General features: G+C 45.6%; 1 protein-coding gene across 1 annotated transcript in view; it reads left to right on the top strand.

Annotated features, from left to right (window-relative positions):
* CRACR2A (calcium release activated channel regulator 2A) overlaps positions 1–22,111 on the top strand; it is a 125,150-nt gene that overhangs the window by 23,178 nt on the left and 79,861 nt on the right. Inside the window, 1 exon segment of the mRNA XM_070371756.1 lies at positions 20,499–20,749. Coding sequence (XP_070227857.1) covers positions 20,534–20,749 — 216 coding nt within the window. The 5' untranslated portion in view covers positions 20,499–20,533.

The raw sequence follows: 22,111 nt of genomic DNA, 5'->3' as shown, positions 1-22,111 counted from the left end.
ATCCAAAATCTAGTTTTCTTTCTCAACTCTGCTTTGCTATGGGAGGTAAAGGGACTTAGTAGAAAGAACATGTGGTTGGGAAGCACTTGGTTAGACTCTTGCTGTTGGTAGCAAGTTTCTAATATTTTCCCCAGACTGTTTGCTCCTGGAATCCCAAAGGCTTCCCTGGAGTCTCAGTGGTAAAGAAACTGCCTGCCAGTGCAGGAGGCATGGGTTCGATCCCTGGGTCGGGAAGATCCGCTGGAGAAGGGAATGAATGGCTACCCACTCCAGTATTTGTGCCTGGGAAATCTCATGGACAGAGGAGCCTGGTGGGGGTCGCAAAGAGCTGGACACCACTGAGTGACTAACCAGCAAGTACATGACTCCCAAACTAACCCAGCCTCCTCAAGTGTGACCTCCATAACTTCCGACCCTGCAGGCTCTCCCTCCAGGCCTCCCTCCTCCTTGTGCTCATGAGTTCAGGGCCTGTCCCAGGGGGTGGGGCCTGGACACCAGCAGGGAACCAGAGCCACAAAACCGTGGCTTCATGGGGCTCATGTGCTAGATCAGGGCTATGTAGCAGACGAAGATCTGAGCACCGGAGATTTCCAATTGTTCTGGTTGCCAACACAGAAGAAGGAAAGGAAGCAGACAGAATTAACTTTATTAACATTTTCCTTTAACCTAATATTCCCCCAGGGATATCATTTCAGCATGATATAATATCATGCTGTTGCTGTTGTTGTTCAGTCGCTAAGTCGTGTCCAACTCTTTGCGACCCCATGGACTGTAGCCCACCAGGTTCTTCTGTCCATGGGATCCTCCAGTCAAGAATACTGGAGTGGTTTGTCATTTCCTTCTCCAGGGGATCGTCCCAACCCAGGGATCAAATCCAAGTCACCTGCATTGAAGGCAGATTCTTTACCGATTGAGCCACCAGGGAAGCCCAAAGTCCCATATGAGAGCTTGCTGTTGTTATTGTGTGGTTAGAATCATCGTCAGAGTTGAGCTGATGGTGTGGCCGGGGAGCTCACTGCAGCCCGGGTCACTGCAGTGCTGCCGGTAGTTTCAAACGGTAACTAGTGTGACCTGAGTTGTCCGCTCCTGGAGGGTCCCAGCCCCCGGCAGGTTGACACTTCTCTCATGGATGTTATCACAATAAAACCCACGGGGCAGGTGACCTAATTAGCCAGGTGCTCTCAGCCTTTGCCAGCTCACCCTGTGCTGAAATCATCTTTACATTCAGCTTGGGGTGGCCAGCAGCATGCCTGGATATTCAGAGCAGAACTGCAGGGACACTGGGAAGCCCTCAGACGTGACGGAGGGCTGGGAAGCCAACCTCTGGTGTCCAAGGAAGAACGGACACCATCAACTCAACCCTGACAATGATACTAACCACACAGTAACAGCAGCAAGCTTTTATACGTCACCAGCTTCCCTGGTGACTCAGACGGTAAAGAATGTGCCTGCAATACATGGGATCCAGATTTGATCGCTGGATCAGGAAGATCCCCTGGAGAAGGGAATGGCTACCCACTGAAGTGTTCTTGCCTGGAGAATCCCATGGACAGAGGAGCCTGGTGGGCTGCAGTCTACAGGGTCGCAAAGAGTCGTATACAACCAAGTGACTGCTCTGGGTTTCCAGGCACCCTTATGGTCTTGCCGAAGGGGATCACCTTGAAGAGCTTCTAGATCCCATTCACTCTCTGAGGGCCACTTGAAATGCTACCTCCTCCCCAAAGCCTTTCTTTGTGTCAGCACGGCCTGGACCTGTCCCATCTCTAGCATCCTGCAGTGCTGAAGGACTCTGCCCTCTCTTAGACACCAAAGCTCCCATCTTGCATTGTTAACTACACGTGTTCTATATGGCTGTGCCTTTTCTTTCTGTGGCTTCTCCCAGTGACAATCACAGATTGACTTGTGGCAGCCCTGGTGACCTGGTTGGTGAATTCCGCTTTGTCCCAGAGAGGGTTCCAGGGCTGTTTCATCACTGTGAATGCCCTGCTGCCGTCATTAAGTTTTCATCTGGCTTCATGCACTGCCTGTCCATCCAGAAGGCATAGCCTTTGAGAACTGGGGTCTTGTGATCTTGGCCTCCAGCTAGGACGTCTGCCTGGCTGACCTTGGGGCTCAGTGACAGTTGCTCTGTAAGGAGAAAGGATCACCTGATTCAAATAGCTCCCTCTGGTGCCAGTCATTTGCACAACATCCTTTACTTTTATTTCACTGCCATGATCTTGACTTGTATATATTCACTAATTTGGTAAAAGCTCCTTCTTGCACTGGGAGACCTTTTTGGCTCCTCACTCTATCCCAAGACCCAGTTCAATGCGATGCCTAGAACCTAGAAGAGAATTGGGAAAGACTACGGTTTAATAAATGCACTGATGAGTTCACCAGCCTGGGCACAGCAGGAGAGGCTCAGATGGTGGCAGGGAGGGGGGCTGGAGCTGGGTGCTCAGTGGCTTTTGGGGGCCTTCTGCTGTAAAGAGAAGCAAGCTTAACTATGGAAGAGCAGGAAGGATAAAGAAAACACATTGGCCTTGCAGTCAGGACCCTGAGCATCAGACGTTCTTGTACTGAAGTTTATTTTCTTTGTAACCTTGAGAAAGTCTTGTGAAGGTCAAGGGGGGTGTTCGTTGTGAAATTTCTTTATCAACCAAAAAGTGGCTTCAGTTCAGTTCAGTCACTCAGTCATGTCTGACTCTTTGCGACCCCATGGACTTCAATAGAATGTTATCCATGCCTCCCTGCCCAAATGTATTTCTTATTCATTTGATTTAGCTAGGCCAATTCTCTCATCTTTTTAAGAAATGTTTTTTTTCCTTTATTGCAAAATAAGACATTGTTGTAACAAAAATACTGGAAAATTCAGTGAGGTACCACCTCACACTGGTCAGAATGGCCATCAGTAAAAAGTCTACAAATAACAAATGCTGGAGAAGGTGTGGAGAAAAGGGAACCCTCCTACCCTGTTGGTGGGAATGTAAGTTGGTGCAGTCACTATGGAGAACAGGATGGAGTTTCCTTAAAAAAATAAAAATAGAGCTACCATATGATCCAGTAATCCCACTCCTGGGCATACATCCAGAGAAAACTATAATTCAAAAAGACACAGGCATTCCAATGTTCATAGCAGCAATATTTACAATAGTCAGGACGTGGAAGCAACCTGAATATCCATCGACAGATGAATTGATAAAGAAGATATAGTGTGTGTGTGTGTGTGTATACATATATATATATATATATAAATATTACTCAGCCGTAAAGAAGAATAAAGTAATTCCATTTGCAGCAACATGGACGGACCTAGAGGTTATCGTACCAAGTGAAGTAAGTCAAACAGAGAAAGGCAAATACCATGTGATATCACTTATATGTGGAATCTAACATGTGACACAAACTTATTTACAAAATAGAAAGTGACTCATAGGCATAGAAAACAAACTTAGAGTTACGTGTGTGTGTGCTAAGTCAATTCAGTCCTATCCCCTCCTTGCGACCCTGTGGACTGTAGCCCACCGGGCTCCTCTGTCAGATGGGACTCTCCAGACAAGACTACTGGAGAGGGTTGCCATTTCCTCTTCTTTATGGTTCCAAACAAGTTTTAGGATTTTTTTTTTTTTCTGCAAGAAATTACATTGGAAACTCGATAGGGAATATCTTAACTCTACAGTGGGCTTTGGGTAGTAAGGACATTTTAACAATACTAATTCTTCTGATCCCTGAACATGAGCTATCTTTCCATTTATGTGTCTTCTTAATGTCTTATAATTTTTCACTAATGTCATAATTTTCAGTGCACAGATGTTTCACCTCCTTGGTTGAATTTATTCCTAAGTAGTTTATTGCTTTTCAATGCTATTATAATTGAGGTTGTTTACTTCATTTCTTTTTCAGATAATTCACAGTTAGTATATGGAAATGCTACCGATTTCTGCATGCTGATTTGGAGTCCTACAACTTTTCTGGATTTATTGGTTAGATCTAATAGGTTTTAGGGCTTCCCTGGTGGTTCAGATGGTAAAGGATCTGCATGCAATGTGGGAGACCCAGGTTCAATCCCTGAGTTAGGAAGATCCCCTGGAGAAGGAAATGGCAACCCACTCCAGTATTCTTGCCTGGAGAATCCCATGGACAGAGGAGCCTGGCGGGCTACAGTCCATGGCGTCACAAAGAGTTGGACATGATTGAGGAACTAACACACAACAACAGGTTTTAGGTGAAATCTAAAGAAGATTGTCTATACATAAAATTTTACCATCAACACAAACGGTTACCTCTTCCTTTCTGATTTGGCTGCCTTTTATTTCTTCTTCTTGCCTGGATTCTCCAGCTAGGACTTCTAGTGCTATGTTGAGTAGGAGAGGTGAGAGTAGACACCCACATCTTGTTCCTGATCTTAGAGGAAGGGCTTTCCACTTTTGACCACTGAGTGTAATGTTAACTGTGGGCTGGTCCTGTATGGCAATCCTTATGTTGAGGCATGTTCCTTCCGTGCCCGATTTGTTGAGAGTTTTTTTTTTTTTTTATCATGAATGGATGTTGAATTTTGTCCAGTACTTTCTGTGCATCTCTTGTGATGATCCTATAATATAAGAGCTATCTTTCATTCTATTCATGTGGTGAATCACATTATTGATTTGTATAATTTGAACCATCCTTATAAATCCCATGGACAGAGGAGCCTGGTAGGCTATAGTCCATGGGGTTGCAAAGAGTCAGACACGACTGAGCGACTTCACTTTTCACTTTATAACCCAGGCGTGCACCCCACTTGATTATGGTGTGTGATGTTTTCAGTGCTGCTGTTGGTTTTGGTTTGCTAGTATTCTGTTGACAATGTTTGCGTCTATTTTCATCAAGGGTATGATGACAACACAGTTGCTTAAACATCAGATGACAGAGGTCTGTCCCAGCCCCTTGGGTAAGTTGGTGAAACAAGTAAAATATCACCTCAGTTTGTCTAAAGGAGGCCTCTGGATGAGAAAGCTTGTCACTTTTCCTAGATCTTCTTGCCTTGTAGTTACATGTGGGCAGAAGGGTCTGGAACCTTTGCCAGCTCCTCTCCACGGGGTGCTGCTGCCTAGGCACTTGTTACTAATAGAAGTCACCTCCCCATGGAGCATGACCCATCTCTCCATCCTCCTTCCTCTAATCTCCTCCCTCCCCAATAGCAATGACGAGGGCATGTCTACCTTTGTGTACAACATCACTGCTCACTTTCATATTCAGTGTCCCATCTGACCCTCCTCCACGGGACAGGTGGAAAACAATCCTGTGTCCACCCTGATCTCCAAGCTCTTAGCTCTTTACTCTCAAAGTCCCTATTTTCCCTTTGATCATGATGGTCCACGTGCTTCTGAGACTTGGCAGGGAAGGACTGGAACTCAGGGGATCTGGGAGCATGTATTTCACAAAAAACATGCAGAACATTCTCATTCATGCTGAGTTGAGAGAGCTGTCTTAGGCTGAGTTGCCCAGAAGCAGACCCCAAAAGAGTGATTTGTTTGTTTGTTTATGCCCAGGCAAATGATGTATTAAGGAAATGCTTCAGGAAAACCTAGCGAAGGTGTGATTCACAGGACAGGAGAGAGGAGGAAGCCAGGGGTTTGATGTGGAACGGAGGTCCAGCCTCAGCCTGGTTCCATGAAAGTGTAAACGCAACTCAGAATCACGCCGTCTGGAGACTGGGAAATGGGCTTCCCCACTTCCGCACCAGGCAGGCATCAGCCGAGGGCTATTTAGGGGTGACTGGGAAACTTCAGGCACTCCTGGCTCTGCCCGTAAGAGAAAATAACTCCAGAAGCCCAGCGGTCGGCCTTCTAAGAGTCCCAGGTGCAAGGAGCTAGGGCAAAGGTGGGGGCAGTGGTGGGGGTTGGGTAGTGCACAAATGTTGGAAGGGATGTGGGTGGATCATCTGTAGTGTTGCCTGGGTAACTGCATCCATAACCATGTTCAGCTGTACCACACTGATGCCTCTGCCTCTAAAACCACTTTGAAGCTTCCTCATCGGCCAAATGGGGATCCTGTTAACTTGCCCGTATCACAGGATGATTGTGAAAACAAAGTGAAATGAGTTGGGGGCCCAGAACCTTCTTGACAACAATAGAGACATTACCCAAAGCCAGGTGCTGTTATCCAGTCATTCTCTCTCAGGATCAGAGGATATATTAGCTCCTGGTCTTTGCCCGTCTGGCCGGCATCAGCACTGACAGTCTTTGGAGAGAGCTTGTTCTGTTGGGAAGAAGACAGGCACTTTTTTTTTTTAATGTTGATACATTTTGCAGCAAAGTCTTTAATATATACCAGCTGCCTTGAAATACATCTAATTAACCACCAGATCTCACGCTGAGCCCATGGTTGGCTTTGATGTGCTCATCAGCGAGGAAATATTGGAAGACTAATCATAACAGGACTTAGCTCCTATAAAACGCCTTTTATCTTCAAAGTGGTTTACAACCACTAATTATGAGAAGAATGAGGGTGAACAACAGCCATCTCATGGAGACCCCAAACCATTATCAAGGCCTTTAATGTATCTTATAATAGAGCAAGACAAGTGTGAGCGGGGCTGTTGAACATTAGCTGTGCAGACTTGGGAGAGTTGTTTTACAGCGGTAGAGACAGCTGTTCCCTGTCTCCCTTGAGGTGGAAAAGGAAATTGGACCTAATTCGAGGGAAGCGGAGGTGCGGTGTAGCAGTTGCATAAGGCACAGCAGGCAGAGTGGTGAGTCGCCCTCTCAAAGGTGTTCCCGTGAGCCTGCCCCTATAAATGGGCTGGTGGGGCAGGTGTCCTTCCCAGTGGGAGGGTGAGATCGCATCACAAGGTCCTCTCCCGCTGGGCCTTCAGTGGTAGATTTCTGCGCCTCTTGACTATGTCTTTTCTGTAGCGTGTTTTGTTGTTATGTTTCTTTTTGTCTATGAGTTTATTTGTTAGAATTGTATCAGGGGTGGAGGAAGCCAGTTTGGGTTTCATCATGATATCATGATAAGAACGGGCTTCCCTGGTGGCTCAGTGGTAAAGAATCAGCCTGCCAATGCAGGAGACGCGGATTCGATCCCTGGGTCGGGAAGATCCCTGGGTCGGGAAGATCCCTGGGAGAAGGAAATGGCAACCCACTCCAGTATTCTTGCGTGGAGAATCCCATGGACAGAGGAGCCTGGTGAGCTACAGTCCATGGGGTCTCAAGAGTCAGACACGACTGAGCGACTAAACAACAACAAAATGATAAGAATAATAACAGGAGCTGACACCCATAAGGTTCTACTCGTGCCTTCATTGTACAGGTGAGGATAGAGGGACTCAGAGAGGCTGAGTAACCTGTTTGTGGCCTTGGACCTGGTATTCTTACCCACTGCAGTAAGAGCCTACTGTAGAAGGTGGGGTGACTGTCTGAAGCCCCCTAACACCGTGTGTTGAAGAAGTAAAGAATAATCTGATATGCAACAGGGAAACTCTCCTTTCCAGACTGGCCTGTCTCCTGAGCTAAATATTTTAATCTTGAGCAGTGGGTGGTGAGGAAGCATCATCTTTGTTCATCTATGTTCTGGTCCTGCCAGAGGGTCTGCCCAGGACTGTGGGGCAAGGAGGGGGCACAGGCATAAATGATGGGCAGGACACCTGTGAGACTCTGAAGCTTTGGAAAAACACATTTTCCCAGGTGCTAAGGTGGATTTAACTTATATGCAGAGTACAGCATGAGAAATGCTGGACTGGGTGAAGCCCAGGCTGGAATCAAGATTGCCGGGAGAAATATCAATAGCCTCAGATATGCAGATGACCCCATCCTTATGGCAGAAAGTGAAGAAGACCTAAACAGCCTCTTGATGAAGGTGAAAGAGGAGAGTGAAAAAGTTGGCTTAAAACTCAACATTCAGAAAACTAATGGGACCTGGCATCTGGTCCCATCACTTCATGGCAAATAGACGGGGAAACAATGGAAACAGTAACAGACTTTATTTTTGGGGCTCCAAAATCACTGCAGATGGTGACTGCAGCCATGAAATTAAAAGACGCTTGCTCCTTGGAAGAAAAGTTAGGACCAACCTAGACAGCATATTAAGATGCAGAGACATTACTTTGCCAACAATGGTCCATCTAGTCAAAGCTATGGTTTTTCCAGTATTATGTACGGATGTGAGAGTTGGACTATAAAGAAAGCTGAACGCCGAAGAATTGATGCTTTTGAACTGTGGTATTGGAGAAGACTCTTGAGAGTCCATCCTAAAGGAGATCAGTCCTGAATATTCTTTGGAAGGACTGATGCTGAAGCTGAAACTCCAATACTTTGGCTACTTGATGCAAAGAGCTGACTCACTTTAAAAGACCCTGATGCTGGGAAAGATTGAAGGCAGGAGGAGAAGGGGACGACAGAGGATGAGATGGTTGGATGGCATCACCAACTCGATGGACATGAGTTTGAGTAAGCTCCAGGAGTTGGTGGTGGACAGGGAAGCCTGGCGTGCTGCAGTCCATGGGGTTGCAAAGAGTCGGAGATGACTGAGGGGTTGAACTGAAGGGGGATCTTAAACATACCCTGACCTCTAAGTCTCAGGTGGGGAGTACAGTCTGAATAGTCATCAGCCATTGTCATCTGTGTAGACAGTGGGGATTCACAGGTCACCCTCTCAGGAGACCCTGGGCAGAAACAGTAGCCTCACCATTTTCCTTTCTTTGTGAGAGCTGATGGTTGGTGGGTTGACATCATCCGTGGTGGGAAGATTGACACCATAGCAACAGGCAGAAGCTGCAAATCGAGTCTGTCCCCCACTCTCCCCAGAGAACCAGCTGTGAAATATTGTGGTATCTTTTTTTCTAACACTTATTTCCAACACCAAATGTGTGTCCTTGGATTGTTAATTCAGTTCTGAGGGCTTGTGAGCCCTTACCCTGTGGGGTCTGCGTTAGTCTCAGAATTGAACTGACAAAGAAGCCCCACTCAAGACAGATGAGTCATAGTGGAGAGTTCTGATGAAACATGGTCCACTAGAGGAGGGAATGGCAAACCAGTCCAGTATTCTTGCCACGAGAACCCCATGAACAGTATGAAAAGGCAAAAATATATGACACTAGAAGATGAGCCACCTGAGTTGAAAGGTGTCCAGTATGCTACTGGAGAAGTGCAGGGGGCAATTAGTAATGGGAAAGACCCTGTATCCAGGAAAGATTGAAGGCAAAGGAGAAGGGGCAGCAGAAGATGAGATGGTTAGGTAGCATCACCGACTCAATGGACATGAGTTTGAGCAGAGTCTGGGAATAGTGAAGGATAGGGGAGGCTGGCGTGCTGCAGTCCCTAGGGTCACAAGAATCAGACATGAATTAGCGACTGAACGACAGCAACAGTAAGAGGGAAGGTCAGTCCTGTGAGTTGGTGTGGGTGTAACCAGTCTCGGTTACAGTGAGAATTCAGTCTCAACCAGGGACAGGTTGAGAAGGGGATGTACAGAAAGCAAGAGAGTAGCCACTGTGGGGGCCCTGAACCATACACCCCCATATGTCTGACCCACCACAAATTTTCCACAACCCCCTCCTCAAGTTCATTAACTCTCTAGAAGGGCGCACAGACTTCAGAAAAGTGCCTTACTTATCACCCTTTGTTACAAAGGATACAACTGGGGAGCAGTCAGATGGAAGAGATGCCCAGGGTAAGGGAAAGATCCTAGGATCCTCCAGGTCCCCCCGAACCCCATCTGTTGGGGCTTCTTTATGTTGGCAGAATTGATTAAATCATTAGCCACGAGTGACTAAGTCAAGCTCCAGCCTCTCTCTCCTTCCTGGAGGTGTGGGGTGGGGTTGAGATGCCAACCCACTGTGAATAAAAAATGTCACCTGCCATTTCAGTTCACAACCACACTGCAACCGTCAAGTCATCAGCCACAGCAGCTGCTCCCGGTGGTGCACCTGAGGGGGTTCAGGGTGGAGAAAAACCAGGATACTGGCCCTAGATAGTTAAGAGGCATATCACAGGGATAATTTCAATGAGCCCATCTCTGGCATCTTCTCAGACAGCAGAAAAGGGCTAAATTCATTAACTTGAAATGTCTGGGGGTTTTGTGTGTATGTGTGATTAGCAGTAATCTTTTAATCTTTGACTGTAAGTTTTATTTTTCTAGCAAGAACTCCTATGTACCCTGGTGCCTCCCTTGCCTCTTTGAGACAGAGTGATCTGAGAGGCTGTTTTCCAGGGCTGGATTCTTTAGCAGTCTCCTTGTATAAAATATAGTTCTCAACTTTTAGGCCATGCATTTTTTTTTTTCTCTTAGTCGACACTTCTAATCACACGGTTGGTTCGTCTGGCCACCAGTCCCCATCCTGAAACCCACCCAAAGCCACCTACCCAAAGTCACTCCTTAGCTTGAACTAAGGTGTGGTTGAAAGGGGCTCATTATAAATAACAAAAGACTCTTCTTTCACGCAGGAAATTCTAAGGGTTTTAGGAGCTCTGCACCAGAAACCAGGCACAAAGACCAGGTAGATATTTCTCCTTGTATACTTGGGCTTCCCTGGTGGCTCAGTGGTGAAGAACCTGCCTGCCAATGCGAGAGATGAGGGTTTGATCCCCACGTTGGGAAGATCCCCTGGAGAAGGAAATGGCAACCCACTCCAGTATTCTTGCCTGGGAAATTCCATGGTGGATTTCCCAGGCAAGAATACTGTAGCCTGGTGGGCTACAATCCATGGGGTCGCAAAGAGTCAGACACGACTTAGCAACTGAATACACACACACACACACACACACACACACACACACACACAACCAATACTTATCCTTCTCAGCCCTCACTCTCCAGGGCCAGTTAGGAAGCCAACACACACTTATTGAACACCTGTCATATGCAAAGTACCAGGCTGGGAATTTGTTCATTTAAATCATCATATGTCAATTCCATACCTACTAGGATCTATTAATAGGGCATTTGTCTTTGTGGAAGAAATTAGACATATTATGTGCACTTGAAAATCTAGCCAATTGGACCAAGCAGTGTGTTCTAAAAAAGAGTAAGAAAGAGTAAGTACTCAGAGGCCAAGGCAATCCAGACCAGGTGGTCAGGGAAGACTCCTCGGAGGAGGAGGAATTACAGTTGGGCCCTGAAGGCATGTACAATGCTGAGGGCTGGAGCAGACTGTGAAGGATTCTCACAGGAGGGAGAAAGAACTGAAAACTGCCCTTTGCTGAGTCCTAGAAAACAAACAGAGCCCCCAGGTTGCTGGTGTGGTCCTCTCTTACTCTCAGTGGTGGTAAGTTTGAGTTTCAGCTTGGCTTGATGACCCCAGACAGGTCATGCAGGTCATCTCTCAGAGACTGAGATGCTCATTAATGAAAAGGGGAAAGGACAGCCAGTTCTGACAGCTTCACATGATGGAGATGGGAGGATGGAAGGGAAAGTCCTTTTGCAACTGAAAAGGATAATTAGCATCATTAGGAGTTTATACATCTTGGATTATCGAATCACCTTCCAAGGAGTCATCTCACTCTCAGATTTTTGAACTAGAAAGAATAATACTGAAAATGCTCTAGAAATGATCGTAAGAGTTCATTCACACTTACCAACCACTTACTGTGTGCCCGTCATCATTTCCAAGTGTTTTGCATGTTTTTACGTTGCCTGGTCCTCACGGGAAGTAAGTACTGTCATCTGCATCTTACAGATAGGGAAACTGAGGTTGGACGCATCTGAATTGCAGGTGGGTGGCCTGGAGACTCCCCTTCCCCCATGTTCTAGTTCCAGATGCTGTTGGTGCCCTGCCCACTTCATGGAAGGGGTAGTGCTGACCATTTCCAAGTCTTCTGGCCACTTCTAGCTGCCCCTTTGTCTGGGGGGTTTTCTCTAGAGCCGCCACACATGGCCCCTGGAGTGCTGGGGCCTGACATCCTCAGGGGCAGCTCTCCATGATTGAGAGGGATTGACATACAAGGAATCCATTTCCTTGGCCTGGGGTTGGACCACTAAGACCTGTGGTCTATCCCCAAGTTCCTGGGAGGCTCCAGTAGCCCTTGGCATCCCCCCCACCCCATAACTGGCTGGAGAAGGCACCTCTCACAGGCTGCACTCCCTTTCTACTCCCTGGACAATGTTTCCATCCCTCACAAACTAGCCCCTTTCACCCACATCCCTGTCTCAGGGTCTTCTAAGACACCACCTCTTAGGACTTGAGTTGTATCCCCAAAAGACACATTGAAGTCTTAACCCCCAGGACCCTGGATTGTGACCTGATTTCAAAGTAGCCTGTGTGCGTGTTAAATCGCTCAGTCATGTCCGACTCTTTTTGTGACCCCATGGACTGTAGCCACCAGTCTCCTCTGTCCATGGGGTTTCCCAGTCAAGAACACTGGAGTGGGTTGCTGTATCTTCCTCCAGGGGATCTTTCCAACCCAGGGATTGAAGCTGTATCTCCTTCATTGCAGGCATTTTTTTTTTTTTAACTGCTGAGCCATTTGGAAGTAGGGTGATTGTAAGGGCAATTAGAGAAGTTGAAATGAAGTCATTAGGGTGGGCCCTTAATCAACATGACTGGTTATGTAAGATAGAAAGATGATAGGAGCAGATGTGGAAGGGAGAGGCCTTGTGGCGATGGGGGCAGAGATCAGAGGAGAGATGCAGCTAAGAGCCAAGGACTCCAGGCTGGCCGCCAGCTGGGAAGAGGCAGGAAAAGTCTTGCCTGGAAAGAGTCTCAGAGTGAAACCGCTAGGTGGTATTTCGGGGTGCTCGGAAGAGCTCTGGTCCTTTATGTCTCTTGTTCAGTCGATAAGTCATGTCTGACTCTTTGGGACCCCATGGACTGCAGCACACCAGGCTTCCCTGTCCTTCACCATTTCCTGGAGTTTAATCAGACTCATGTCCATTGACTCGGTGATGCCATCCAACCATCTCATCTGCTGCTGCCCCCTTCTCCTCCTGCCCTCAATCTTTCCCAGCATCAGGGCCTTTTCCAATGAGTCAGCTCTTTGTATCTGGTGGTCAAAGTATTGGAGCTTCAGCTCCAGCATCAGTCCTTCCAATGAATATTCAGGGTTGATTTCCTTTAGCATTGATTGGTTTGATCTCCTTGCTGTCCAAGGGACTCTCAAGAGCCTTCACTAGCATCACAGTTTGAAAGAATCAATTCTTCAGCACCCCAGCTTCTTTATGGTCCAGCTCTCACAGCTGTACATGTCTCTATGTGAAAAGAATTCAGCAAGAAGTAAATTGATAGATGAGAAGGGAGTTATTAGAACAGGACACTTGTGTGGCTTACAAGTGGATGGGTGGGAGAGTACCGCACCCAAGAACTTAGTGGGCTATAGTTTTATAATCAAAGGAAAAATAGGGAGGGGAAAAAGGCCACTTTCTTCCTCATCCTTGAGTAGCCATCACACTTCCATCAACTCCTCCTCTAGGTTGGGAAGGGGAGTTTTCTTGTCTCGACGTGGTCAAGCCAGGACTTGAAAAATATTATTTCAGGTCTCTGTACAATGAGTGACTTTCCACCAAATGTGTGCAGAGAGCATGTCCTAGGGGTTATTAACTCACTAAGCTCACTGGGCAGGGTGTGGGGCTCATGCCGCCATTGTTTCATTGTTTGGAGGCATGTCTTCTGTCGCATGGTTGCTAAGCAAGCCAGCTTGGTTTTGTGGTTAAGCAAACCTGCTTTCTTGAGAGATCATTAACTTACAGGGCTTTCTCATATTTTTTTCTACTTACAATCCCCTAGTGAGATTAATTGTTTCATCACCAGCTTTGTCTCTATCAAAAGGAAGCACAGCCCACTCTGAGACACACGGGATTTGGGCTTCTAGCCTCAGGATTGGCCCTCAGAATATGAGAGAATATGTTCCTGTTGTTTAAGCCACTCAGTTTTTGGTCCTCTATTGCAAAATGGCCCTAGGAAACTGACACACCTCCCGTCTGATGCCTCCTCAATTATTCCTTCACTTGCTCCCTCCCAGGGGCGGGTAAGAACCAGGCCCCCCAAGCTTTTCACACCCTCTCTGGCTGCAGCTGCCTTTTGCTCAGCAGCCCTCCGGCACCCCCACAGCTTGACACGACTGGCCCATCTGCCTCCCTGTGATGCTGGCAACATGAAGTTAGTCACTAACAAGTGGGCGGTGGTGGTGGAGGTTTAGTCGCTAATTCGTGTCTGACCCCTGCGATCCCATGGATTGTAGCCAGCCAGGCTCCACTGTCCCTGCGATTCTCCAGGCAAGAGTACTGGATCACTGCTGCATATAGAATATTCCTCCACTGGAGCCTGGGTAATTAATAGGATCTGATCAGATACTGAAGATGCTGTGGGACTCTTAGTCCTACCTGCGTCAGGAGAGCTTCAAGGAAGGTCAGGGTGACTCTGAAGTCTGCCTCTGGCATGGTGGAGAGGGGGTACCAGCCTGCTCCATTTCTGAGGAGCCCAGAGTAACAGGGAAGGGGCTCAGAGCCTTCAGAGAGGATTTAGGCTTTGTCTGTGAATGTTCTGATTATAGCCATTACTGAGCTGTGAATCACTTTGGAGGTCTGGAGATGCTTCTGGAAATATAAGAGGGCTGGATAATTTCCATCCGTGTATGAAGGCTTTTCTGGAGCCATTCTGGAGGAAGAACGGCCGTCTGCCAGCTCTGATGGAGACAGGCAGATAAGAGCGGGCTCTCTTTCCCTTTGTGATGGTGACAGACTTTGTCTACTGTCTTTGGGCCATATCCCACCACTTGCCCTCTTATGGAGGCTTCTCTGGTGTCTCAGACAGTTAAGACTCTGCCTGTAGTGGGGAAGACCCAGGTTTGATCCCTGGGTCAGGAAAATCTTCTGGAGAAGGGAATGCAACCTACTCCAATATTCCTGCCTAGAAAACCCCAGGGACAGAAGGGCCCAGAGGGCTGTGGTCCATGGGGTCACATAGAGTTGGACAGGACTGAGCAACTAACACACACAACCTCTTCCCTCTTACGGAGTTACTCTCTGGTGGCCTGAAGCATCCTGGAGGCAGAAAGCTGTGTTCAGTCCCGGGCCAGAGCATCACCCAAATGTGAGACGGCCCAGCCCAGCGCAGGGCTTCCATTCTATTTGGAAATGAAAGCAGAAGCACTTCTGTGGCTTTGTCTTCTCTTCCCCTTGGGAACCCCACAGATACTATGGGAAGATTTCTGGCCAAGTCAGAGGAGAAAGGAGGTGAGCTCATGCATCCGACTGGGGCAAGAGTCTGCAGAAGGAACTCTGCCTTGCTCCCCTCCTTTCCATGTTCATTTAGCTCCGACACTATGTGACTGAGGGTTTTCACAGGGAAACTGCTGAATTTTCAGGCATTTCCGGCTTGCCAGAGTTGAAAGTCAAAGGAGGAGTCAGGATCCTGGGAATAAACACAGCAGGTGGTGCAAGATTTGCAAGTTCTGGGAAGCATAAGAAGGGGCTGGCTGGCCTATATATATATTTTAAATAGATCTGTTGAACTATTGACATACAATTGTTGTTCTGTCGCTCAGTCATGTCTGAATTTTTGGGACCCCATGGACCGTAGCCCACCAAGCTCCTCTGTCCATGGGATATCTCCAGGCAAGAATACTAGAGTGGCTTGCCATTTCCTCTTCCAGGGGATCTTCCAGACCTAGGAACTGAACGCGTTTCTCCTGCATTGCAGGCAGGTTCTTTACCACTGAGCTCCAGGGAAGCCCATGTTCGTATATACATGTATGTATACATGTGTACGAGTGTCTGTATGTATATGTATATCTCCATGAAACCACCACAGCAAGTAAGATTTGGAACACGTCTACACCACCAAAAGGTTCCTCTTGCCCATTTGCCATTCCTGCTTTTCACCTTCTCCCACCCTCCCTTATCTCTTTCCTATCACTTAGGTAGTCATCCTTTTTCATAATTTTATATAAATGGAATCAAATAGGGTGCACTATTTTTGTCCAACTTCTTTCACTCATGTGATTGAAATTCAATGCAGTTTGTTCCTTGGAACAACAGTCCTCTCCTTTCAAACCCAAGTAGTATCCCATTGTGGGTTTACATTACAGTTTTACCCACTCACATGCCGATGAGCGTTTTGACTGTTTTTGGCTGCTACGAATAAAGCTTCTATGAACCTTCATGGACAAGTCTTTGTACAGATATATGCTTTTATTCTGTTAGTAAATATTTAGGATGGTAGGAGTTTGTTTGACTTTTTAAGGAAACCACAGAATGTTTTCCAAAGGGTTGTACATTTGTGTACATTCTCACCAGCAGCATTTGAGTATTCCATCCGATCACCCCATATCTGTGCCAAGACTTGGTCAATCTTTTTCGTTTCAGACATTCTAGTAAGTGTATAGTAGCCTTTCATTGTGGTGTTAAATTGCATTTCCCTTATGACTAATAATGTTGAACATTTTTATGCAATTATTTGATATCAATATATCTTATTTGGTGAAGTGCCTGTTCAAATGTTTGTCCATTAAAAAATTGAGTTGTTTATTTTCTGATTAATAAGTTCTGCTGCTGCTAAGTCGCTTCAGTAATGTCCGACTATGTGTGACCCCAGAGATGACAGCCCACCAGGCTCCTGCGTCCCTGGGATTCTCCAGGCAAGAACACTGGAGTGGGTTGCCATTTCCTTCTCCAATGCATGAAAGTGAAAAGTGAAAGTGAAGTCGCTCAGTCGTGTCCGACTCTTAGCGACCCCATGGACTGCAGCCTACCAGGCTCCTCCGTCCATGGGATTTTCCAGGCAAGAGTACTGGAGTGGGGTGCCATTGCCTTCTCCAAATAAGTTCTGAGGGTTCTTTATATATTCTGGATCAAAATTCTCTATCAGATACATGATTTGCAAATATTTTTCTCTGTGGAGCTTAAATGGTATCTTTCAAAGAGCAGAAAGTTGAAATTTTTATAAAGTCCAATTTATCAGGGTTTCCTTTAAATGGATTATGCTATTGCTACTGTACCTAAGAAATATTTGACTTTAAGCCAAGGTCACAAAGATGTTTTCTTCTTGAAGTTTAATATTTTTAGATTTTCCATTTAGTTCTATGATCCGTTTTGAGTAAATCTTAGTATATGGGATAAGGTATGAACTGAAATTCATTTTTGCAAATGGATATCCGATTATTCCAGTACCATTTGCTAAAAGGATTACACTCCCTCTGCTGAACTGCCTTTGCAAAAAAATTAGTTCTATATACAGGTCTATTTCTGGATCTTCTGTTCTGTTTCATTTATCTATTTACTTTTCTGTCTTTATACCAATATTACACTGCCTTCACGACTGCAGACTCAGAATGTCTGGGAATCCAGTAGTGTTCTTGCAACTTTGTTTTCTTTTTTTGAAGTTGTTTTGGCTCTTCTAGGTCCTTTGCATTTTCACATGAATTTTGGATCAGGTTGTCAGTTTCTACAAAACCCGCTGGGATTTTGATTGGGATTGAGATGAATCTATGGATGAATTTAGGGAGAAATAGCATCTTAACAGGATTGAGTCTTTCAGTTCATGAACATTCAACTCTTTCCACTGATTGTGGTCTTCTTTAAATTCTCTCACCAATATTTTGTATCTTTCCATGGATGAGTACTACATATTTTTTCTCAGATATATCCATAAGCATTTCATATTTTTGATGCCACTGTAAATGATATTTTTATTTCAATCTCAGCTTTTTGTTGCCGACATCCAGAAGCACAATGGATTTTCGTATAGAGAGTGTGTATCTTTTAAACTTGTCAAAGTCACATGTTAGTTCTAGCAGCTTTTTGTGAATTTCGTCAGATTTCCTACTAGACACTCAAGTTGTCTGGGAATAAAGATAATTTTACTTCCTGCTTTCCAATCTGGGTGCTTTTTATTTCTTTTCTTGTCTCATCAAACTGGTGAGATGCTAACAACAATGTTGGATGGAAGTGGTGAGACAACATTCTTGTCTTTTTCTTGATCATAGGGCAAAAACATTTGGTTTTACACCAAGTATAATTTTAACTGTCACTTTTTTTGGGTAGATACCCATTTTTAGATTGGGAAAACTCCTTCCTATTTCTAGTTTGCTGAGAGTTTTTGCCAGAAGTTGGTGTTAGATTTTGTCAAATGCTTGTTCTGCATCTATTCAGATGATCATACCGTTTGTCTTTTAAATTTGTTAATGTGGTGAATTATGGTGTTAATTTTCAAATATTAAGCCATTCTTGTACTCCTGGGATAAAACCCCACTTAATCAGGATGTATCATTCTTTTTATACAGTGTTGGGTTCAATCTGCTATAATTCCCTAAAGAATTCTTGCATCTATGTTCATGAAGGTTTTTGGTCTGTTTTTCTTTTCTTTTAATGTTTTTGTCTAGTTTGAGTGTCAGGGTAATCCTGGCCTCATACAATATGTTAGAAAGTATTTCCTATCCTTCAATCTTCCAGAAGAGTTTGAATAGAATTGCTATTAATTTTTCTTTTAGTATTTGGTAGACTTCATCAGCGTAGCCACCTGGGCCTAGAGTTTTCCTATAGGAAGATTTTAAACTGTCAGTTCAATTTTTAAAATAAAGTATTATTCGTGTTACCTATTTTTCCTTGAGTGAGCTTTGATATTTAGTGTGATATTTCAAGGAATTTCTCCATCTCATCTAAATTGATAAACTTACTGGCATAAACTTGCTCATAATTTTCCCTTATTATGCTTTAAATGTCTGTAGAATGTGTAATGGTGTCATCTCAAATTCCTGATACTGTGATATAGTGTCTTCTGTCTTTATTGATCTTCTTAAAGTACTAGCTTTTAGTTTCATTGATTTTTCTCCAGGTTTTTTTATTTCATTGATTTCTGCTCTGATTGTTATTTCTTCTCCTTACTTGGGGTTTAATTTGCTCCTCTTTTTCTAGTTTCTAGTGGTAGAAGATGAGGCTGCTTGATGAAGACCTTTCTTTGCTTTTATGTGTGTTTTGTGCTGTAAATCTTTCCCTGAGTAATGCTTTAGCGATATTCTACAAAATTTGATATGTTGAGCTTTTATGCATTGGAGAAGGAAATGGCAACCCACTCCAGTGTTCTTGCCTGGAGAATCCCAGGGACGGGGGAGCCTGGTGGGCTGCTGTCCCTGGGGTTGCACAGAGTCGGACACGACTGAAGTGACTTAGCAGCAGCAGCAGTTTCATTTAGTTAAAAAATGCTTCTTAAATTCCCTTTACATTTCTCCTTTGAGCCATGGGTTTCAGAAGAGCATTATGTAGTTTCCACATATTTGGCGATTTTCCAGAGGTCTTTCTGTTGTTGTTCTAATGTAATTCCAGGGTGGTCAGAGTACATACTCTGTTTGACTGAATCCTTTTAAATTTGTTGAATCTTGTTTTGTGGACCATAATATGGACTGTCTTGGTAAATGTTCCATGTTACACTTAAAAGATTTGTATTCAGATTTTGTTGGGTAGATTTTTCTATTAATGTCAATTAGGTCAAAATAGTTGACAGTTTGGTTCAAGCCTTCTGTATCCTTTCTGATTTCTGTCTCCTTGTTTTATTCATTATTGATAGAGGGATATTGAAATCTAAATGTGGTTGTGGATTTGTCTAGTTCTCCTTGAATTTCTATCAGTTCTTATTCTGTGCATTTGCTTTTGGCATCTGTTATTAGGTACATTTGTGTTTAGATTACTTTATCCTATTGATGAATCTTGCCTGGAGAATCCAATGGACAGAGGAGCCTGGCAGGCTATCGTCCATGGGGTTGCAAAGAGTCAGACACAACTGAGCAACTGAACACACAGGCTCCACCTAGGTTTCTTCCTCCTGTGCCATGAACTGAAAATTCTTTCAGCAATGCGTGCATGCTACATGGCTTCAGTCGTGTCCGACTCTGCAACCCATGGATGATAGCCCGCCAGGCTCCTCTGTCTGTGGGATTCTCCAGGCAAGATTCATCAATAGAATAAAGTAATCTAAACACAATTGGACCTAATAACAGATGCCAAAAGCATAGAACAAACACTGATAGAACTGATAGGCTTCTCCAGGTGAGAATACTGGAGTGGGTTGTTACGTCCTCCTCTAGGGGCTCTTCCCAGCCCGGGGATTGAACCCAGGTCTCCTACATTGCAGGCAGACTCTTTACCATCTGAGCTACCAGGAAGACCCAACCCCAAATATCTTCCTCTACTGCTAGTCACCATGACTGCAATCCCTCCATTCGAGGGTGGGGAAATGTGTAGAGGGATCTTGGTGCAGTACCTGCCTCCAGAGGAACACTCCAGAAATGATAACTGATCTATCAGGATCTGTACTTTTGATGTTGATTTACATCTATTTGTTGATTCAGTTCTCTGGCCGCCTCCTTTCAATCTGGAAACGTCTATCCCCCGCCGCCACCCCACCCCCCGGCCAATCTTTTCTGCTTACTTTGATGGGCTGGCTGATCTGTTAGTGATCATGGTGCATTTCCCCTGTTCTGAGCTCATGCTAATTAAGAGAGAGACAGGCACCCTGGTAGGTGGTTCTCTGCTTCCCTCTCACCAACCCCACGTCCTTCTCCAGCCTCCTTCCATCCTCACCACGCCTCTCTCTCATCTTCCATCTTCAGGTTCTGAAGAGACTCGAAGAAATTGACAGATCCGGATGGCCACCATTGATGGGAGAATGGTCTCCAGACCCCGGGGATCTGGCCGGGGGCGCCAGGGGAGTGGGGCCTGCTTGGGCTCCCTGGACGACCTGCCATGCGAGGGGACTCAGGAGCTGGCAGCGACTCAGCTGGCCATGCTGAGGAGGGCACAGGAATTCTTTCAGACCTGTGACAAGGAGGGCAAGGGCTTCATCGCCAGGGCAGATATGCAGGTAAGGGGTCCCTGGGCTGGGCCTGCCCACCTGGAATGCCAAGGGCCTGGGTCTCCCTCTCTTGGGTTGGGACCTGTCTCTTGGGATGTGACGTCTTTAACAGAAAGTGAAAGTGTTAGTCGCTCAGTCGTTCTGACTCTTTGCAACCCCTTGGACTGTAGCCCGCCAGGCTCCTCTGTCCATGGAATTTCCCAGGCAAAAATACTGGAGTGGGTTGCCATTTCCTTCTCCAGGGAATCGTCCCAACCCAAGGATCAATCCCAGGTCTCCTGAATTGCAGGCAGATTCTTTACTGTCTGAGCCACCAAGGAAGCCCTTTAACAGAAAAGATGCCGTTAACTCTGTCCTGGAAGGAGACATCGACCCAGACTCTTGTGGGAGCCAGATCTCCTGGTGCTCTTTTTCTGGTCTATACTTGCTGTCTGACTTGGGAGCTGTTTTCTCTGACTCAGTAACTCCCTCAGTTCAGTTCAGTTCAGTCGCTCAGTCGTGTCCGACTCTTTGCGACCCCATGAATCGCAGCACGCCAGGCCTCCCTGTCCATCACCAACTCCCGGAGTTCACTCAGACTCACGTCCATCGAGTCAGTGATGCCATCCAGCCATCTCATCCTCTGTCGTCCCCTTCTCCTCCTGCCCCCAATCCCTCCCAGCATCACAGTCTTTTCCAATGAGTCAACTCTTCGCATGAGGTGGCCAAAGTACTGGAGTTTCAGCTTTACCCTCATTCCTTCCAAAGAAATCCCAGGGCTGATCTCCTTCAGAATGGACTGGTTGGATCTCCTTGCAGTCCAAGGGACTCTCAAGAGTCTTCTCCAACACCACAGTTCAAAAGCATCAATTCTTCAGCGCTTAGCCTTCTTCACAGTCCAACTCTCACATCCATACATGACCACAGGAAAAACCATAGCCTTGACTAGACGGACCTTTGTTGGCAAAGTAATGTCTCTGCTTTTGAATATGCTATCTAGGTTGGTCATAACTTTCCTTCCAAGGAGTAAGTGTCTTTTAATTTCATGGCTGCAATCACCATCTGCAGTGATTTTGGAGCCCAAAAAAATAAACTCTGACACTGTTTCCCCATCTATTTCCCATGAAGTGATGGGACTGGATGCCATGATCTTCGTTTTCTGATTGTTGAGCTTTAAGCCAACTTTTTCATTCTCCTCTTTCACTTTCATCAAGAGGCTTTTTGGTTCCTCTTCATTTTCTGCCATAAGGGTGGTGTCATCTGCATATCTGAGGTTATTGATATTTCTCCTGGCAATCTTGATTCCAGCTTGTGTTTCTTCCAGTCCAGCGTTTCTCATGATGTACTCTGCATATAAGTTAAATAAGCAGGGTGACAATATACAGCCTTGAT

This window comes from Bos mutus, chromosome 5, assembly GCF_027580195.1.
Source record: "Bos mutus isolate GX-2022 chromosome 5, NWIPB_WYAK_1.1, whole genome shotgun sequence".
Taxonomy (NCBI): Eukaryota; Metazoa; Chordata; class Mammalia; order Artiodactyla; family Bovidae; genus Bos; species Bos mutus.
This window is presented reverse-complemented; position numbering and strand designations above follow the sequence as displayed.